Genomic DNA, 19,752 nt, shown 5'->3' on the forward strand with positions numbered 1-19,752 from the left:
ACTTCCCACCTCCTGCCTCCTGGCCCTCACCCAGTGCCTTAGTTTCACTTCCCAGGTTAGTTCCATCTGTGACCCTCTCACCTGCCTGCTAGGCCCTTGGCCTTGGCGTGGTTCCTTCCTGCTCTTGGCTAGTGTGATCAAGTAGCAAGGTCATTCCCCTCCCGAGGGCGGGAGTCGTATACCACTTCTTTTTGTCTCTAATGCTTGGGACGTGCAAAGTCCTCATGATGTTCACTTCTCAAAGGCTAAGATTTGAGCAGGTCAGTGGCCTCTGTTGACTCAGATCTCCTAACCTGGCCAAGGACTGTTCTGCACTTAGGTTGTCATAAGGAAGGAGTGAGGCTGGTATAATGTCAGAGTTGACTGCTGCGTTCCTGAAAGCCTTTATTTTCATAGATTCTGGAAGGGGAGTGGCAGGTTGAGAAATATACTGGAAGGCTATGAGTCCTAACTCATAGCCCCTGGGGGGCTGCCGGCATGGGACCTGGTGACTAGTGTGAGCATGCCTTCTCTGCACTTCCAGTTTTACAGACAAGAGAAAAGATCACGACTAATTGCTATAAGTTTAAGATCAAAGATGGTTCCTTCATCACACTGCGAAGCCGATGGTTCAGTTTCATGAACCCGTGGACCAAGGAAGTAGAGTACATAGTCTCCACCAACACCGTTGTTTTGTGAGTATCTCCTGTGCCATGCGCCCTTGCTTCAAAGGTAGGGGCCTTGAGGTCTTTACCTGGGACGAAGGGTTCAGGCAATAGACAGCATCACTTGACTAGTGTCACATGATGGGAGGAAGCCAGGAAGGGTTGTTAACTAAGAACAGGCATTGGCCTTCCTCCCACGCCAGCCCCACAGGCAAGACTTGCTCCAGGAAAAAGCCAACCTTGGAAACACTAACCCCAGCCCCACACATGGGCGTCCGCTTATACTGGTGGAGGCGGGTATCAACTATGAGGGAAGGACTTACTTACATAGGTGCTAGCTCTCTCTGGCCTTGGTTGAGGATGGGTGGGTCTCTGTGGTTAGCAGACTAGTAGCCTAAGTCTTGACAGGTAGATACTCTGTCTAAGGCTTCTGCCACCCACTAAGGGAGCATGGAGAAGGAAGAGCCTTCTTTTGCAAGATTTTTTTCTGTGCCTCCTCCACTCACCTGTGCAGCTGTAGTTAGAGGCAGGCAGGGCCTGAAGCCGGGTGTGCTGTTGGCAGGTAGGAGAGAAAGTGTTGTGGTGGGGAGAGGGGTTAGCGTGGCCACGTCTACTAAGCGGTGTTCACAGAAGTTAGGGGGCAGCCGGGCAGTGGTGGTGCCCACCATCAATCCCAGCGCTTGGGAGGCAGAAGCAGGCAGGTCTCTAGCTACACAGAAACCCTGGCTTGAAAAACCAAAAAGAAAGAAAAGAAAAAGGAATTAGGGCGGCACAGGCAGGCAGGGAGGCCAAAGGCCAGGATGTTGTCAGTTGTGCTGTAGAGCAGCGAGGAGACCTGTTCAGACACTCAGACAGACACTTCATTTTCTGGCCTGTCCAGGTCCCGAGTGGACACCGGACTCCTTGGCCAAGGTGAAAGGTGCACGGTTCTGAGCGAGCCTGACTCATGTTTCCTTATTGCTGGGATGTTCACAGAGCCAATGTCCTGGAAGGCGGGGACCCAAGCTTCCCGCAGCTAACAGCATCCCCCCACAGCATGGACAGCATGCTGCCCTCTGGAGAAGGTAACTATGTCCTGCGTGGGCACTGGGGCTTGCTGATGAGGGGCTGCACATGACCAGACATTCTCCCATCAGGTGTTCAGGGTGTCCTGTTGTCATGTTCTGTGGAACAGGCCTTGACATGATGTGCTGAGTCCCAGGGGGGAGAGAGGCTGCTGCCACCCTGCGATATTGTGAATGTGCACAGCTCTTCCTGGGGCCACCCAGCCTCCTTCCGTGCTTCTCTGTGCTCTCCACTTTGTCTCCTTGTTGCCCACAGGCTGTGGTTTGATCATGGGTGACTCCCTGACCCCTGTGTTTAGGAGGAAGTGCCTGTTGGCACAGAGAACCTGCGTATCCAGTGGCTCAGCATTTGGTTGTACCACACTTGTCCTTCCTGGGCCACTTCCGCTTGTGTGGCTTCAGCCGGCCCCTTCTACTCGTGACTCCCAAGCCCTCGTCCCTCTCAGACAGAACCACAGAGTCACTGAAGTAATGTCCGAAGCCCATCTTCTGCACTTCCTTCATCCTGATGAAGCCGGAATCACTGGCTCCTCCCATTACTCTCTGCAGTCTAGATACACCATTCTGTCCTTGTCCCTTAAACTCAGCCATCGCCTCAGCACTGTTCCCTAACTTTAATCTCACTCTCTCAGTCCCACACTCCAATCCACAGCAAACATTCTGGTTAGCATCAGGCCACGAAAGTGACAGATACCATTTTACCTGCTGATGCCATAAGGATTATGGTGTCTAGAGTAGCACATTGCCCTCCAACTTGTTAGAGCCACAAATGCCACCTCTCTGGTCACCTGTAGCACAGTAACATAGGTTGGTGGCCTAGGAGCAGCAGGCCACACCCGATAGCCTATAGTTTATATCCTGTAGGTCATTATGTCTAGGTTTGATCGCCATGACAAACTCAGCTAAGGACACATTTCTCGGGCTGCATCCCTGTCATTTAAGTGACAGAACTCCATCTTGTGCTCTGTGGGGGTGGGGGAAGGACTTTTAGTAACTCACCTCGCACCCAGTGGGTTTTCTGTGCTGAGTCCCTTGGCCCTTGGCCCCTTGTGAACCCTGTCTGGTGTCAGCAGTACAGCACAAGCTGATGGCCATGTCTAAGCCAGTGTCGGGCTCATCCTGTAGTCATCTCCATGAACACCGTGCCGTGGGCTTCCAAGCCTCTGTCCTGCACACTGGCTCTGTGCCGGGGGTGCTTTCCTGTCTTTGCCACCCAGGAAGCTAATTTGTACTTACCTCTCAAGAAGGCTCAGCCAGGGCCCCTCCTCCTCCGGAAAGGCGCACCTGCTTGGATGAATTGGGTGTCCTGTGCTTACCTGCCCAGCTCCTCACGCTTGGCTGTCTTGTCTCTAGCTGAAATTAGCTAGTTAATGTCAAAACTTTGGCCTTCGATGCTGTATAGAATCTCAAGTATTCCCCTCCTAGAACTATTTTTCCTGACAAGGTAGAACCTTGATGTTCCACTTCAAGTGGACTGGGAGGTTTTCGTTTAACACACACCACCATTTCTTGCTCGTGTTTCTCCTTTCCTACTCTCAGATTCCTTTGTTGTAGGTGGCCCAAAGAGGACTCATCCCACTGTTCCAGGCATTCCAGGGGGAACCAGAGCTGGAGCAGGAAAAATAGGTCGAATGATTGCAGAGGAAATCATGGAAATCCACAGGTGAGTCACCCCTTGGCTGCCCCTCCAACCAGTGATGCTCACCCTCCCAGGCGCTTCACAACGTGTAGAGACGCTTTGGGTCATCATAGTTGGGCAGAATCTCACTGATGATCACCCAGGGATGCTGCTTTTGCCACACAGGGCTGTTCTGTTCCTCTGCCCCAGTGCCACATAGAAACCCGTGCCTTAAATAAAGAAGCTAGACCAAACAGGACCCTCTTGAAGAAGCCCAGTTCCTAAGACTTTGACTGTATCCCACTTCCTAGTAAGGATGGGTGTCCAGGGACATTACAGGGCTGCAGTAAGCTGCAAGCAGCCAGTGATTTGGACCTTAACAAAAATACTTCAAGCTACCTAGAGTCAGTACTAGAGGCCAAATAGCTTTCCTGGGAGGGAACATCCTTTCTGTGTGAAAAGGAACCCCAGTAGCTGCCTAGGGTCCAGTCCTGGGCCTGCAGGAAGTATGTTTCTCCAAAGGATCCTGTTAGGATTGTGATAGATAATAAACACTTAGAAATTTGTCTTTAAACATAGGCATTGAGAGGGAAGCTGTTATTTGTAGGTCTGCCTGAGTCAGGAAGCTGGTAACCAGATACTTAATGGAGGATAGTTGTTGGAAAGCGGTAGGGAACCTGGAAAGGCCAATATTCTCCGTAGGCGCTGACTTGGTCTAGCCTGTGGCTCCAGTCCCCATGTGAGTAAGTTCTGCTCCAGGCTGTGGCATGGTGGGCTTGGCTGCTTGCCTCCACCTGGAGGGAGATAAGGAGACAGAATGTATGGTCCGCTTCAGACCGGCCACTGCATAGCCCAGGCTCTGTGCAGAACCGTCAGAACATGGCCTCAGGGCCCTTCACCAGGATGATCTTCAAGTCCTTGAGAGGTATATTTTCTTTATGGCAGTAGGACAAGTGGGGAATTGAAGGATTGAGGTAAGGAAGGTTTGAACTTGGTCTCAGCTAAGGTTTACAATAAAGGAAGGTGCTCCGGCTAGAAAATCAGGACTGTTCACTCTAGAGTGAGCTTGTGAATGGTGTTGGGGCAATCTGACTGGCCAGACTTTGGGTGGGACAGAAGCTCAGAGCTACAAAGGGTTAAAGACTCCTACTGCTTAATCCCAGTCTGGACTGTTCATATTTTTCAAGATGCCATTGGTTGCAGGATGCTGAGCAGACATCCCAAATGCTGTGATATGCAGTGCGGAAGCTCAGCAGAATAGGAAAAGACAAGGGGGGGCTGGTGCTTGATAACCCAGGAACGAGGCCTGGCCTGTAGAAAAGTCAGCAATCTAGGACCCGGTGCTAAGGTAAAATAAGGAATGGCAAAAAGGCAACTTCAGGATGGGCACCCTGAGGAAAAGGTGGCTTCCTAGGCCTACGTCCTAAGGAGATAATGTTAGGAGAAACTCCACAGTGTCTGGCAACCAGTTCCTAGCCACCTGTATATTCTGGTATTGCACATAATAGAATTTTATCCTGAATCTGAGGAGCTTCTATCTAGGGGACAGAAACCTTATTTTCTCACAAGTAGTCAGTGCAGGTCAAGAGCCACTTCTTTGCATAGAGACTGATCTCCATGCGGCCCTAAGAAGGCTGTGTTCATCACGGAGCGGCTGAACGCCAGGTGGCGACACAGCTGCCTCCATATTCCCGAAACTCTGGCTCCAGCGTGGACATGACCCCAAAACATGGCAGGAGTGGAGGCAGGGGCTCATGAAAGCACAGCTAACTAGCACTTGAACTCCTGTTCCAACCACAGCTGCCCTCCCTGGGCTCGCCAGCCTCACAGATGTAGGCAGAGTTACAGTTCTGAGTCTCCTAACCTACTCTAGGGGGCCAGTCTGAGGGAGTCCTAACCTACTCTAGGGGGCCAGTCTGAGGGAGTCCTAACCTACTCTAGGGGGCCAGTCTGAGGGAGTCCTAACCTACTCTAGGGGGCCAGTCTGAGGGAGTCCTAACCTACTCTAGGGGGCCAGTCTGAGGGAGTCCTAACCTACTCTAGGGGGCCAGTCTGAGGGAGTCCTAACCTACTCTAGGGGGCCAGTCTGAGGGAGTCCTAACCTACTCTAGGGGGCCAGTCTGAGGGAGTCCTAACCTACTCTAGGGGGCCAGTCTGAGGGAGTCCTAACCTACTCTAGGGGCCAGTCTGAGGGAGTCCTAACCTACTCTAGGGGCCAGTCTGAGGGAGTCCTAACCTACTCTAGGGGGCCAGTCTGAGGGAGTCCTAACCTACTCTAGGGGCCAGTCTGAGGGAGTCCTAACCTACTCTAGGGGGCCAGTCTGAGGGAGTCCTAACCTACTCTAGGGGCCAGTCTGAGGGAGTCCTAACCTACTCTAGGGGGCCAGTCTGAGGGAGTCCTAACCTACTCTAGGGGGCCAGTCTGAGGGAGTCCTAACCTACTCTAGGGGGCCAGTCTGAGGGAGTCCTAACCTACTCTAGGGGGCCAGTCTGAGGGAGTCCTAACCTACTCTAGGGGCCAGTCTGAGGGAGTCCTAACCTACTCTAGGGGCCAGTCTGAGGGAGTCCTAACCTACTCTAGGGGGCCAGTCTGAGGGAGTCCTAACCTACTCTAGGGGCCAGTCTGAGGGAGTCCTAACCTACTCTAGGGGGCCAGTCTGAGGGAGTCCTAACCTACTCTAGGGGGCCAGTCTGAGGGAGTCCTAACCTACTCTAGGGGCCAGTCTGAGGGAGTCCTAACCTACTCTAGGGGGCCAGTCTGAGGGAGTCCTAACCTACTCTAGGGGGCCAGTCTGAGGGAGTCCTAACCTACTCTAGGGGGCCAGTCTGAGGGAGTCCTAACCTACTCTAGGGGGCCAGTCTGAGGGAGTCCTAACCTACTCTAGGGGGCCAGTCTGAGGGAGTCCTAACCTACTCTAGGGGGCCAGTCTGAGGGAGTCCTAACCTACTCTAGGGGCCAGTCTGAGGGAGTCCTAACCTACTCTAGGGGCCAGTCTGAGGGAGTCCTAACCTACTCTAGGGGCCAGTCTGAGGGAGTCCTAACCTACTCTAGGGGGCCAGTCTGAGGGAGTCCTAACCTACTCTAGGGGCCAGTCTGAGGGAGTCCTAACCTACTCTAGGGGCCAGTCTGAGGGAGTCCTAACCTACTCTAGGGGGCCAGTCTGAGGGAGTCCTAACCTACTCTAGGGGGCCAGTCTGAGGGAGTCCTAACCTACTCTAGGGGGCCAGTCTGAGGGAGTCCTAACCTACTCTAGGGGCCAGTCTGAGGGAGTCCTAACCTACTCTAGGGGCCAGTCTGAGGGAGTCCTAACCTACTCTAGGGGCCAGTCTGAGGGAGTCCTAACCTACTCTAGGGGCCAGTCTGAGGGAGTCCTAACCTACTCTAGGGGGCCAGTCTGAGGGAGTCCTAACCTACTCTAGGGGCCAGTCTGAGGGAGTCCTAACCTACTCTAGGGGCCAGTCTGAGGGAGTCCTAACCTACTCTAGGGGGCCAGTCTGAGGGAGTCCTAACCTACTCTAGGGGGCCAGTCTGAGGGAGTCCTAACCTACTCTAGGGGGCCAGTCTGAGGGAGTCCTAACCTACTCTAGGGGGCCAGTCTGAGGGAGTCCTAACCTACTCTAGGGGGCCAGTCTGAGGGAGTCCTAACCTACTCTAGGGGGCCAGTCTGAGGGAGTCCTAACCTACTCTAGGGGGCCAGTCTGAGGGAGTCCTAACCTACTCTAGGGGCCAGTCTGAGGGAGTCCTAACCTACTCTAGGGGGCCAGTCTGAGGGAGTCCTAACCTACTCTAGGGGGCCAGTCTGAGGGAGTCCTAACCTACTCTAGGGGCCAGTCTGAGGGAGTCCTAACCTACTCTAGGGGGCCAGTCTGAGGGAGTCCTAACCTACTCTAGGGGGCCAGTCTGAGGGAGTCCTAACCTACTCTAGGGGGCCAGTCTGAGGGAGTCCTAACCTACTCTAGGGGGCCAGTCTGAGGGAGTCCTAACCTACTCTAGGGGGCCAGTCTGAGGGAGTCCTAACCTACTCTAGGGGCCAGTCTGAGGGAGTCCTAACCTACTCTAGGGGGCCAGTCTGAGGGAGTCCTAACCTACTCTAGGGGGCCAGTCTGAGGGAGTCCTAACCTACTCTAGGGGCCAGTCTGAGGGAGTCCTAACCTACTCTAGGGGCCAGTCTGAGGGAGTCCTAACCTACTCTAGGGGGCCAGTCTGAGGGAGTCCTAACCTACTCTAGGGGGCCAGTCTGAGGGAGTCCTAACCTACTCTAGGGGGCCAGTCTGAGGGAGTCCTAACCTACTCTAGGGGCCAGTCTGAGGGAGTCCTAACCTACTCTAGGGGCCAGTCTGAGGGAGTCCTAACCTACTCTAGGGGCCAGTCTGAGGGAGTCCTAACCTACTCTAGGGGCCAGTCTGAGGGAGTCCTAACCTACTCTAGGGGGCCAGTCTGAGGGAGTCCCAGATCCGACTCTCATCTCTCGTCACCTAGGAAGGCCACTACCTTCTATCAGTTTCCTTTCTAGGTGTGGCTGGGCTGCACTGCGACCTTGTATTTCCTAGGGGTGCTCATTAGTACGTGTTTGTGGGGAAGAGGCCTAGCTCTTGCTGTACATCCAACTCATGGTAGCCAAGACAGTGACTAAACGTCCGAGGTTTCCAACTCTCCTGTCATCTATGAAGAAATAAAGCTGGCTGCTTAAAATTCATCAGCCTGACTCCAAACCCTGATGCAAACACTTTGACAGTTACTATCTTTGGAGTCTGTTCTGGATCAGAGGCGTGCAGGCCAATCAGCTAACCACTGGGCTTTCAAAATAAAGATTCATCGGAGGGCAGCTGTAATCATTATGTATTTTGTGTGGACTGTTGTGACAGAGACCATGTGGCCCACAGAACCCAGAGTCATCCAGCCCTTACAGGACATTTGCCAGACCCTGCCCTAGCTCCTTGTTCTCCCCACTATCACGCCTTAGCATGTCCCCAGCCCCCACTATCCTGAAAGGCGTTGTAACCAGCTGTTCTCTAACAGGATAAGAGGGTCGTCACCTTCCAGCTGCGGCTCCAGCCCGCTGAACATCACAAGTACGCCTCCCCCTGATGCCTCCTCTCCGGGAGGCAAGAAGGTAAGCGTGCCGGCTTAGACTGAGAGAGCCTCTGACCACATTCTCTAACACTGGAGGCTGCACTACAGAACTACAGTGGTTTCTGGGATAAGTCAAGACACCGTTTCCTCCTTGAAATAAATGCGTGAGACTGGCTACAAAGCATGCTGACATCTCGGGAGGCTTCCGTGTGAGCGCAGGGGAGCAGGAAGACCATTTTGAGGAGAGAAGAATTGTCAGTCCCTTTAGTTGAGGGCACAATTCAGGGACTCCCATGAGGGAAGTATTAGTGAGGACCCATAGACCCTTGCGGCCAGGAACTTCAAGTGAATCGGTACCAGTAGTAAAAAAACCAAAAGCCTTAGCCACACTTTGTAAGTCAAGCCAGGCTGTACAGCTGAACACTTGAGGAGGTCTGTCACCACGATGTGTCCCTGTGGTATCATAGTAACGGCCACAAGTGCTTCATCAGTCACCAGCCCTCACGAAGAGCTAGCTGTCTAGAAGATGACACTATAAAGAGGTTTGTTTTCCTTTTTTACTAGAGAACTTTCTAACCTAGGTAATTATACTAAGTTAAAAACCTATTAATAGCACCCAAGATCAGGACAGCACAAGGGGCTTTGCACGTGAAATCTCCCGTCCCCTATGTCCCAGCCACACACAGAGACCACCAGGAATGAACTCAGTTGTGGTTCCCAAGGGACAAGGACCACAAGCAAAGCAGAGCTTTTCAAAACTGGGTTCCTTGCAGACTCAGGGTGCCTAGATGTGGTGCTGTCTGGATGGCTGAGTGTTGGGACATCTGATGGGGACAGGAGGAAGGGCAACTTACTCCACTGCAGCAAGTTTCCATTTGAAAAGGGGTCTTGATTCCCCCAGGCTATTAAAAGTCAGCCCATTGACGGGTAAGAACAAGCCCACAGCAAGGCGGCAGAGCCTGGCTTTGCCGTGTGCTAGTTACGCAATTGCTCACACCTTCTAAGCTTCCGTTTTCCTTATTATGAGGCCGATACCAGTAGGACAGCCGTGGTCTCTGTCCCTGAGGCTCTACTATATGACAATGAACGTGGACGCCCCTGGAGCTAGGGAGTAAGAAAATACCATCAGTAGGTTAATGTGGCCTCCAGACCTCCCGCTTGCCTGCAGGACTCTGAGCTCTGCCGTCCTGTCCCCTCTGCCATCCTATCCCCTGCGGTGGTCTCCCAGACATAGTCCCCTCAGCTAGCTGGTTGTCATTCTAGGCTACGATTATCCCTGGGACGGCTTTCACATCTGCCTTTCCACTACTTACACAGAAAACTCCAAGCTCTCCTGAATTAGAACAAACCTGCGTATCCCACATCATAAAGCCTCAAGTGTTTCTGAGGTGTTTATATGAATTTTTTCCTCTTTCAGTGGATTTTTAAAATGAGCCTAGAATAAAAATTAAATCTTTTTTTTTCTTTTAAATAAGTCTTTGGCAACAGGACTTATGAGAAAAGCAGGTTTGAGTTAAAAATAACTGCAGCATTAAGTGGCTCGGCAAATCTGAGCAAAGGTGGCCCTTCAGTCAGTAGTTTTGTCATTTAGCCTGAAGCTGTTTCATAGATCCCGGGGGAGTTAGTCCCCTAGGGACACCAAGTCAAGTTCAATTAAGCAGGAGACTCTCAAGACCCTTGCAAAGATTTGCCAGGTCAAGGCTATTTTCATACAATGTTAGAAAGTTACCTTTTGTTTTCATTATTTATAAAAACTCATGTCACCAAACTGTTCAAAGTCATTGTATTTGTCCCTACCACACACACAATAAAATGTAAGCCAGTTTAACACTGAAGCAATAGAAATGGTTAATGGAGGGGCTGGAGAGCTGGCTCAGCTGTAAAGGGCTGGCTGCTCTTGCAGGGAATCCTGGTGTGATTTCCAGCACCCACATAGCAGCTCACAACGGACAGTGACTCCCAGCCCGGGGAAATCTGCTCCCCTCTTCTGGCCTCCAAGGCTACTGCACACATGGTGTACACAATGTATTTTTATATATAAGCAGAAATACTCGTATAAAAATTAAAATGAAAAAATCAATGGAGCCTTACTGCATACCCACATTATAGTTGCCTCAAGATGCACAGTGTGATGACATCACAAGCTAAGCTCTTTCCATACACTTGTCACTTGAAGGAAACCAAGTGGTGGTGATAAAATTCGGGCTTCCCGTCAAGGCTGGGAGTTTTAGAAAGTTCATAGCTTCTACTTTGAGCCCAAATATCTTTCTCAAACTTACAAGAAGGCACAGTGACAACACCTTCGTGTTAACCTGGAAGATCTGCTGACTCACTCACCAATACTGGCTGAGGCAATGCTTCTCACCCTTCCTGAGGCTGCGGCCCTTAACGCAGCTCCTCGTGTTCTGGGGACCCATGACCATAAAGTTATTTTTGTTTCTGCTTTATAACTATAATTTTGTTGCTGTGAGTTGTAAGTATCTGATATGTAGAATATCTGATGTGCAACCTCCGTGAAAGGGTCATTTGACACGGAAGAGGTGGTGCCACAGTGTCCAGTGCAAGCTATTTCAAAGTCACTCAAGACCAATCCAGTCTAAGTGAACTAATACACTCTAAGAGATCAGTGCAGGCTGTTTCAGAATCATCTAAGGGATATCCTTTCTGAGTGCCAAGATGTATCCATGGATCTTCAACACACCAGGGTGCCTTGATTCCACACTGTAATGAACATCTAAGAGGCATACACTTAAGTGCTGAGGCACTATCAAAGGATATGAACATTGTTGAAAAGGCAATTTCTTCCTCATACAACCACTTATTTGTTGGCTGTTCAAAGTCATTTACAGACTGAGTGGAGAGGGTATGAGAATCTATCTGAACTTTCTTAAGCCACAAGTTATGTTTGCAAAGTTAAAAAACATTAACACACTTTAAACTTTTTATATTTGCAATTTTTCATTAAAATGTTTTGGTTAACTTGTGTTTTTCATCAAAATGCTTTTATTTGTGTTAATACATAAAGTGTATATTTTAAAAATCATGTTAGTTATATAAATATAGCCTACCTAAAACAGGTCTTTTTAGGGTGACTCAGTTACTTTTAAGAAAGAATGTACAGGGATTCCCACACTGCAAAAATGAGGTGTGAAGAAACAAGTTGCAGTGCCATCTGCTGGCAAGGTCTGATATCAGTTTCTGAAACCCAACAGCCAGTGTTTCCTTACTCAGTCTAAATACCTCTCCAATGCTGTTTCTGAGGCTTAGCCCAGGGCCAGGGCGGGGGAGCTTGGTGGGTGGAGACTAGACCAGATTTCTGTGCTGGAGGAGTGACAGTCACCATCACCTTTTAATGCCTGTGATCCCAGCACTCGGGAGGCAGAGGCAGGGGGATCTCTGTGAGATTGAGGCCAGCCTGGTCTACAAAGTGAGTCCAGGATAGCCAAGGCTACACAGAGAAACCATCTTGAAAAACAGTAACAAAAGAACAGAGCATCTTACTTCAGCAGTATCTGCTGCCATGTGCCTGCCACTCACTCTCAGGGCAGCCTGGGCTCACTGGTGTTCAAGCCCTGGCTTTAAATAAATACATGGAGTGTGATCCTAGGCAGTCAGTTTGCCCAGCTTTTGTTATCAGCATGTACTTTATAGAGAAAATAGTTAGGGGAGAGGCTATTCCCCCAGTCATGACTGCTTTCTAACAGGTCCTTGTTTGATAGGAGGAAAAAGGAAGCTGAACACATTTAAACCTCCACCACTCAGCGTCCTTCATTTTCTTAGTAGCGGTGTATATGACAGTACTTGAAATGTCGATGTGAGTGGGAAACATTACATCCCCCTTTGTTTTCAGATTCTCAATGGAGGGACTGCAGACATTCCTTCCACTGGCCTGCAGCCAGGGCAGGCTCAGGAGGCCCCGGGCTATCCGTATTCTGACAGTTCTTCTATTCTTGGTAAGTCACGGCGACAAGTGAGTTTGCAAAACTTCTAGCAAATAGAGGGTTTTAAGAACTGATTACATAAACAAGTTGGGAAAAACAGTTGGTAAGAACAAACTGGACGTTTGAGATATTTAAGTGTACGCCTCTACAGCAATCCAGAGAGGTTTCCCCACACGGTGTGTGACTCTTCAGAGAGCCTATGCAGCTTCAGAGGGTATTAAGAGTCATCAAGTGAGGACAGTTTCTCTCAGCCCATCTGTTTTCCTACCTTCTCCTTTCCTAGTTGCCATTTTTACAACCAATCATTGACCAACTGGTTATCAAAATACTAATGGGCTCAACTCAAATAGTAACATGTACTGAATTTTAAGCATTTTTGCTTTCAATTTTTCTATGTTCTGAAAAGCAGTAACAATAAAAAATTATGGTAATAGAGCCCACCTCCTCGCAAGATAGCCCCTCAGTCCTGTTAAGGGATTTTGTTGTAAGTGTGCCTTAGTATTTTTTGCTGACCAGCCTACCTTCTTTCCACAGGTGAGAACCCCCACATAGGCATCGATATGATAGACAATGACCAAGGATCAAGTAGTCCCAGTAACGACGAGGCAGCGATGGCTGTCATCATGAGCCTCTTGGAAGCAGATGCAGGGCTGGGTGGTCCTGTTGACTTTAGCGACTTGCCATGGCCGCTGTAGACGCTACATCTTGCTTTGGCAACAGCTACAGTATCAAAGTGCATTACTGGTGAAGTTTTACAGTGTGTGACGCTTACTGGATAGGGAGAGAACAGCTTTTATGTACTGACTCCATAAAAGCCATCTCAGCAGAGCCATTGATACAAGTCAATCTACCATGTGGAACTAAGCCTGCTCCAGTGTTTCTCCATCATTGAGTTTGGGCTAGCTGTGGATAGCTTGCAGTAATTGTATATTTTGGATTTTGTTTGTGTTGAATTTTTTAATCATTGTGCACAGAAGCATCATTGGTAGCTTTTATATGCAAAATGGTCATTTCAGATGTATGGTGTTTTTACACTACAAAGAAGTCCCCCATGTGGATATTTCTTATACTAATTGTATCATAAAGCTGTTTATTCTTCCTTGTAAGAATCCTTTACTATAAATATGGGTTAAAGTATAATGTATTAGACAGTTAAATATTTTTAATAAATGTTTCCCTTGTTCTATAAGTACTGTTCCCATTTTGATAATCAGTGAGAAAAGCTTTACATGCTGCAGGGCTGGTTCATCTATTTCAACAGTGGTTTGAACATATCCCTGCTATTTATTATGTTTACAATACTGTTTTGCTTTTAGAATAATACATAATTCCTCCCATGCTACTAGCTTAGGTGCACTACAAAAACAGTTTATTTCCAAATTGTAGCTATCTCAACTTATATAAAAACAAAGATGTTAACTCCAATTTTAAGTGTTTTGAATGCAAGTTCAAGATTACAAACTGGCTTCTCTAAGACCTGCAGTTGTATGTTACTGCTAAAACCCCTTCCCAGGGAGACATAAGCAACATCTGTCCTCCTCCTATGGTCCCATCAGCAAACTGAGGCATGATTCCACCAAACTAAAGTTTACTTTAGAAACCAGTGGGATTACTGGACTTCCTTATTGAGCATAGGTGAAGGAATTCACTACAAGGGAGCTCCTACCCTCATAGGCCACTCTACAAAGGCTTTACCCAGCAGGGACAATGATGGAGCCTTGAGCCCTTTGCTAGTCTTCCTGTCTATCTCTTCTCTCTCTCTCTCTCTCTGTGTGTGTGTGTGTGCGCGCACATACACATACTCTTATGCCTCCCTGAGGCCACATGCAGTTAGGGCAGAGTTGTTAGATAACTGGAGGTGGAAGAGGGTCTTGTTGACTCTCTCTATACAAACAGCCTAGCTGGGATGATCTTTGGCAAGCGGGCACAGCTGAACTCTGCAAGGCCGCAATTTTTGTGGCTTAGAGGACAGTCCTATACTATTTGTATGGCTACAAACAGTAAAAAATACTAATGATTCTTTGTTCTAGACCAATTTGCTGAACAAAGCAGCACAGGTTGATGGGAAAAAATACTGAATTAAGAATGAGAAACTAGCCCTAAGACTTAGGGTTGCTAAACACAGTAGTCATTCCATTTTCATACCCTGAAAATCTTGGCCAGCTGCTTTGGATTTATAGTGATTTTCCTGAATTTATAGGAAATTTAAGTGCCTCTTGCAAATATACCAAAGAGATCTTTGGTCTACCTTTTGATTTCCAGTTTTACTTACACATACATGACACAGAATCTAGCCAAGGTATTTATAAAGTTAGTCAGAAACATTAAAACAATGGAATTTTATTTTGATGAAAAAACTTGAGTTTACAATCATTTAGTAAATGAGCAAACAGTTCATTTTCCTATCCCATAACTCTTAAGAAAAAAAGCATCAGTTAATAAATATCTGAACAGATTAAGGGTAAGGCAGACTGGACAGTAAACCACCTCTTGACGTTCACTCTCCCTGCATGTGACTCACTCTAAAAGGGTTACAGAGCTCTAGAGATGAGTGAACCAACACTATAAGCATCAAATCTCATCCTAATCGTTTAAATAAACCCAAGATAAATATGTTTTTGCTTGTTGTGGGCCAACTATACATACTGTACTGAGGAATACTCTGATAGAAGCACTATGTTATACTGTGCATCACAGCTCTAAAATGGCTTCAACAGCTCCATTTAACCACCATCTATAAAGTGCAACTCTGTAATATTCTGCCTGGGGCACGATGAGTAGCAATCTACATTGAGAGTACCCCAGCTGCCAAAATCCCACCACTTCTGAGAGGACCTATATGTGTGAAAAAGGACTGTCCCCATACAAAGAACCAATTTCACAAACCTACTGGTAAACAAATACATTTATAGAATTGGAACCAGGATGCTAAAGTTGGACTCATTAAAAAAACCATTCAGCTACCTTTGGTCTTTAAAAAAGCCTACACTGCAGTATCCTAAACATGTGCATCTCACAATGAAGAAAAGTGGCCTCGCAGTGCAGAATGAGGAGTACAACGTCACTGTGAAGAGTAGCATGCTATGGTTTCAGGAACATCAGCATCACAGCATTGGATTCTGTGCATCAGGATCGAGGTCGTTGTTGCCCGAGGCAGGGTGGCTGGGGAGGCTATCCAGCTCATCCACCTGTGGAGTAGGGTGCATGACTACCAGCTGGTCCTGGGGAATGTCTGCGGCAGCTGCTGCCAGGTTGGTGATAGATTTACTCTTTACACACTGAAAGTCTACATGCCGACTCTTTCCTTCCTCCTTCTCCCAGGACATTCGAATAAAGGGTCTTTGGACATAGTTGTAAATGACTTCTGGGCGGCCCCCTGGCCTTTTCTTTACTTTTTCTTTGTAGGTAGGATATCCTGGAGGAAAGAAAGAAATTTTAAAAAGGGACACAGACAAACTTAGACAAGATACACACACACAACTTCTCATCCAAGTTAGTTGTTGGGAGCTTTTCTTGTGCAGATCCTGAACAAATGGCAATTATAATAAAGGAAGAAACAGATATTCATGTACCCAGCCATCAGGTTAACTGCTGGAAACTAAAACGTGAGATGTAATTCACAAAACCTCAGTAACTCAACCACTACAAGACATTTTAAAGTGGGGCGGTGAGGGTGGGTCTCCACACACTGGTATGTAGTCTGCAGCTGACCTAGGCTCTGTTCACTGGCAACACCCACTCTCCTCTCAGGATGACCAGGCCTAAGGCAATTCCTGCCTCCATCACACCTCCAGCTTCCTTAAGCATCAGTCTCGTCTCTATATTGCCTTAGAATTGTCAGTTCTTTGTGTTAAATAACAAAGAATACTCGGTGTTCCAGGCGTCTCTTCAATTCTGCAGCTAGTTCTGCAAGGGCAGAATTTCCACACCATTTTACTATGACTGCCTCAGCAGTGACATAAACTTGTATGTGCAAAGAGCTTTCCTTAATTATACAGTCTCTTTCTGAACCAGAGTCACTAAAAATTAACAACTAGTAAAAACAACCCAAAGTTTCAGAAAACTTTTACTTATCAGTAAAGAGATTTTTCCGAAGACGTAAAGTCCTTAGAAAATACCATGCACAATATTTTCCTTTCCCTCCATTTTATCAGTGTCTTCTATCTTTATCTCAACTAGAGATAAACAAAATTTTCTCTAACAGGCTGTAGTACATATTTCAATCTTATAAATGATATGGTTCCTACTGAACTAGCCAACTGTTTGTTTTGTATCATTTAAAAAAAAAATGGTATCAGAAAGAGAACCAGAGAGGTCTCAGACAGTAGAAGATCAGTTAGTACTGGCCTTCTGAACTCCAGGAAGCGGTTTCTTTATCTCCCAGTGTCAGTCCCCAGCCTTGGGGAGGTGCAGCCCCAGAGATCAGAAAGGTTCTTTTTGGATTTCCTTGATCTTGATCATTCCTAACCTTCAGAAGTCTCAACTTCCTGTGTGACTGTATTCCCAGCTGTCTTCCATAGAGAATCCCCTCTACATAAATGGAATCATAATGCATGCTTGCTTTAAAACTGCTAATCTTCTTGTTTAATGCTTCAAGGCAAACGATATGTATTGCCCCAGCTGTATAAACTGACTCAATCTCAACTGCCTTTATGCTATATATTTCCTCTCATACTAAAGCTCTCAAAAAGACTGGTTACAACAAACTTCACTTCTTCCTGAAGATGCTTTTGTGGTTTTACACAAATTATTCTTGAGTTGGATTCCCTCTGGAACTTCTGCAATTCCAATATTTTTTCCTCTCTTGGCAAAAACACTAACAGTCCACACTGAGTTAAGAATTTGTTTCTTATGCTCCAAAGCATTCATGTTACATAAAAGTACCTACAACACTAAATGGTAATTACATTTGTGTTATGTCTGACTCCTACCTAAGCAGAGTTCTCTCATGGCAGAGCCAGCATCTCCGGAGCCTAGTGTAGTACAACATATCCTAATGTAGTCCATAATATGCTGCAGGCACTGAACCAACAGAGACCCCACAATGAATAACTACCAGAGCTAAGAGTGACAGCCTTTTCATAGACACATATCTTCCTGTTTCCTTTTTAAATGTTTGTGTATGTACATGTGTGCATGTGTACCGTGTGTATGTGGGTGCCAGAGTCAGATCCTCTAGAACTGGAGTGAAGAGCAGTTGAAGCTGCCTGATACGGTCTTGAGATATCCAGTGCTCTGAACTCATACGCCATCTCTCTCCAGCCCCAGACATGTATCTTACTGAGAGTATTTTTCGCTTTAAAAAAATAGTCTGTCTCTGGCCACTTCACTCAACAATAATGTTTAACAGCTATTGTATCAAAGAACTTAAAAGTACCAGCTACCTTGAAGGTGTCTATGCTCTTCTAAGGCAAATGACATGTGACATAAAGTCACAACAACAACAAGTAAAGAAGCACACGGTGTGTGCACAACGGTGTTGCGGTGACTTTTCTTGTGCTTGCTCTCAATGGATGAGCAAAAAGCAGAGAGCAGCACAGGCAGAGAGAGAGAGAGAGAGGCACGAGACACCCGTCAGATGCAGAAGCATACACAACACGCCTGAGACTTGGAATAGAGGGCATGTACCAGAAAACCATGGCCAGTAACATTTGATCCCACAGTGGAGCGCTTTAAATACATGCTGCTGCTGCTGCTGCTGTATTAAGGATTAAAGCCAGAGCCTATGGTGCACAAACTAGAAAGCATCCTTCCACTAAGCGACATTCTCAAGCCTAAATAATACTCTATTTATTTGTTTATTTTTCATTTTTCGAGACAGGGTTAGTCTCTGTAACCCTGGCTGTCCTAGATTCCCTATTTAGACCAGGCCGACCACTGACCTCAAACTCAGAGATCACCTGCCTCTGCCTGCTGACATTAAAGGTCTGTACCACCACGCTTGGCACAATAATATTCTTATTAAACAAAAAGAACCTAAGGATATTCAAGCTTGGTTTGATCAAAGTATACAGAAAGCAAATGCAACCTTACTATCCTACCATTCCTGCTCAGAATACAAAAGGCAGATTTAATTCACAAGCTTATGTAATTAGTTTCTCAGGTTTTTTTGTTTTTGTTTTTGTTTTGTTTTTTTTGGTTTTTCGAGACAGAGTCTCTCTGTGTAGCCTTGGCTGTCCTGGACTCACTTTGTAGACCAGGCTGGCCTCGAACTCACAGCGATCCGCCTGCCTCTGCCTCCCAAGTGCTGGGATTAAAGGCGTGCGCCACCACGCCCGGCCCTAGTTTCTCAGTTTTAAACTTCTGTATTTTTGTTGTTGTTTTGTTTTTGTTTTATAGACAGGGTTTCTCTATGTAGCCTTAACTGTCCTGGACTGGCTTTGTAGACCAGTCTGGCCTCCAACTCACAAAGATCCATCTACCTGCCTTGGCCTCCCGAGTGCTGGGATTACAGGTGTGCTATACCATGTTTGGCTAACTTCCTGCATTCTATGGGAATGATTTCAATACTACTACTTTAGGTTTTAGGCTTTAAACTTTAAACTTTGTTAAAAACCTCAGTTAAGTACTATGACCAAAGCTAATTTTCCACCAAATTCAGACACAGCACCTAATGATGGAACAAAAGCCAAATGATGACTATGCCTGTTGGAAAGAGGAGCAAACTCATGTGGTCCTGTACTGACTCTAGAACGCAGCCCTTTGAGATTGACAGACATCCCATTAAGGATAAAGGAAGCCACCCTCAAAGATGCATGTTTTGTTGGAACTGCTGTGTGGAGATTAATTAAGGCAGAAATTATTTGCATTTTCCCATCTTTATACCAGACACTTCTGAGGTACCAGACACTTCTGAGGTTTTCGTTGTAGTTATTATTGGTCCATTTTTTGATCAGCCTTAGTTTCATAAGTGATGGGATCAGACATGCCACTGTGGCCAGCAAAGATACTTTTTCACTTACCCTCATCACTTACCAATACCCTAAATCTGTTTATCATTAAGTAACATCTAATAGACAGGCCTAGCTATAGTGCTATCAACACATGAGTGTGGACCCTGGGTAATGGGACTGAGTACTCTAGTCTTACACCCACCACCCCTTCTCACACACCCACATCCTCTCACACGCCCACATCCTCTCACACGCTCACATCCTACATCCTCCCTGATCGCCCCCATGTCTTAGACACCAACTCAATCCAGCTCTCTAAGAAGTCAACACATTCAACCCTCAATCAGATTTCTTCTGAGAGACTTGGAATTGGGAAGGCTAGAGTGGGTACAGGGGACAGGGTGACAAAAGGTTAACACTCCTAGGATTGAAGCTATTTACTTATTTATTTCTTCTCTTTTCTTTGGGGGGAAGTTTAGGCAGGCTAGCCTCAAACTTGCTAACGACAAGGAGGCCTG

At 47.2% G+C, this 19,752-nt stretch overlaps 2 protein-coding genes across 12 annotated transcripts in view; one reads left to right on the plus strand and one right to left on the minus strand.

Moving 5' to 3' along the window:
- BMAL1 (basic helix-loop-helix ARNT like 1) overlaps positions 1-13,530 on the plus strand; it is a 50,238-nt gene extending 36,708 nt beyond the window's left edge. For 2 of the 4 annotated variants that reach the window (XM_084772988.1, XM_084772989.1), the window contains exons 15-20: positions 524-674; positions 1,620-1,708; positions 3,248-3,371; positions 8,347-8,440; positions 12,251-12,353; positions 12,876-13,530. In XM_084772988.1, the coding sequence (XP_084629114.1) occupies positions 524-674; positions 1,620-1,708; positions 3,248-3,371; positions 8,347-8,440; positions 12,251-12,353; positions 12,876-13,036 (722 nt within the window). In that variant the 3' untranslated portion in view covers positions 13,037-13,530. The remainder of the gene's footprint in view (positions 1-523; positions 675-1,619; positions 1,709-3,247; positions 3,372-8,346; positions 8,441-12,250; positions 12,354-12,875) is intronic. The other 2 variants (XM_084772990.1, XM_084772991.1) reach the window with 1 other exon arrangement.
- A 1,135-nt stretch (positions 13,531-14,665) lies between these two features.
- Positions 14,666-19,752, minus strand: part of BTBD10 (BTB domain containing 10) — a 57,741-nt gene continuing 52,654 nt past the window's right edge. For all 8 annotated transcript variants that reach the window (XM_084773002.1, XM_084772998.1, XM_084772997.1 and 5 more), the window contains one exon: positions 14,666-15,756. In XM_084773002.1, coding sequence (XP_084629128.1) covers positions 15,446-15,756 — 311 coding nt within the window. In that variant the 3' untranslated portion in view covers positions 14,666-15,445. The remainder of the gene's footprint in view (positions 15,757-19,752) is intronic.

The sequence above is a fragment of the Acomys minous genome, assembly GCF_964271855.1.
Source record: "Acomys minous genome assembly, chromosome: 2".
NCBI lineage: Eukaryota > Metazoa > Chordata > Mammalia > Rodentia > Muridae > Acomys > Acomys minous.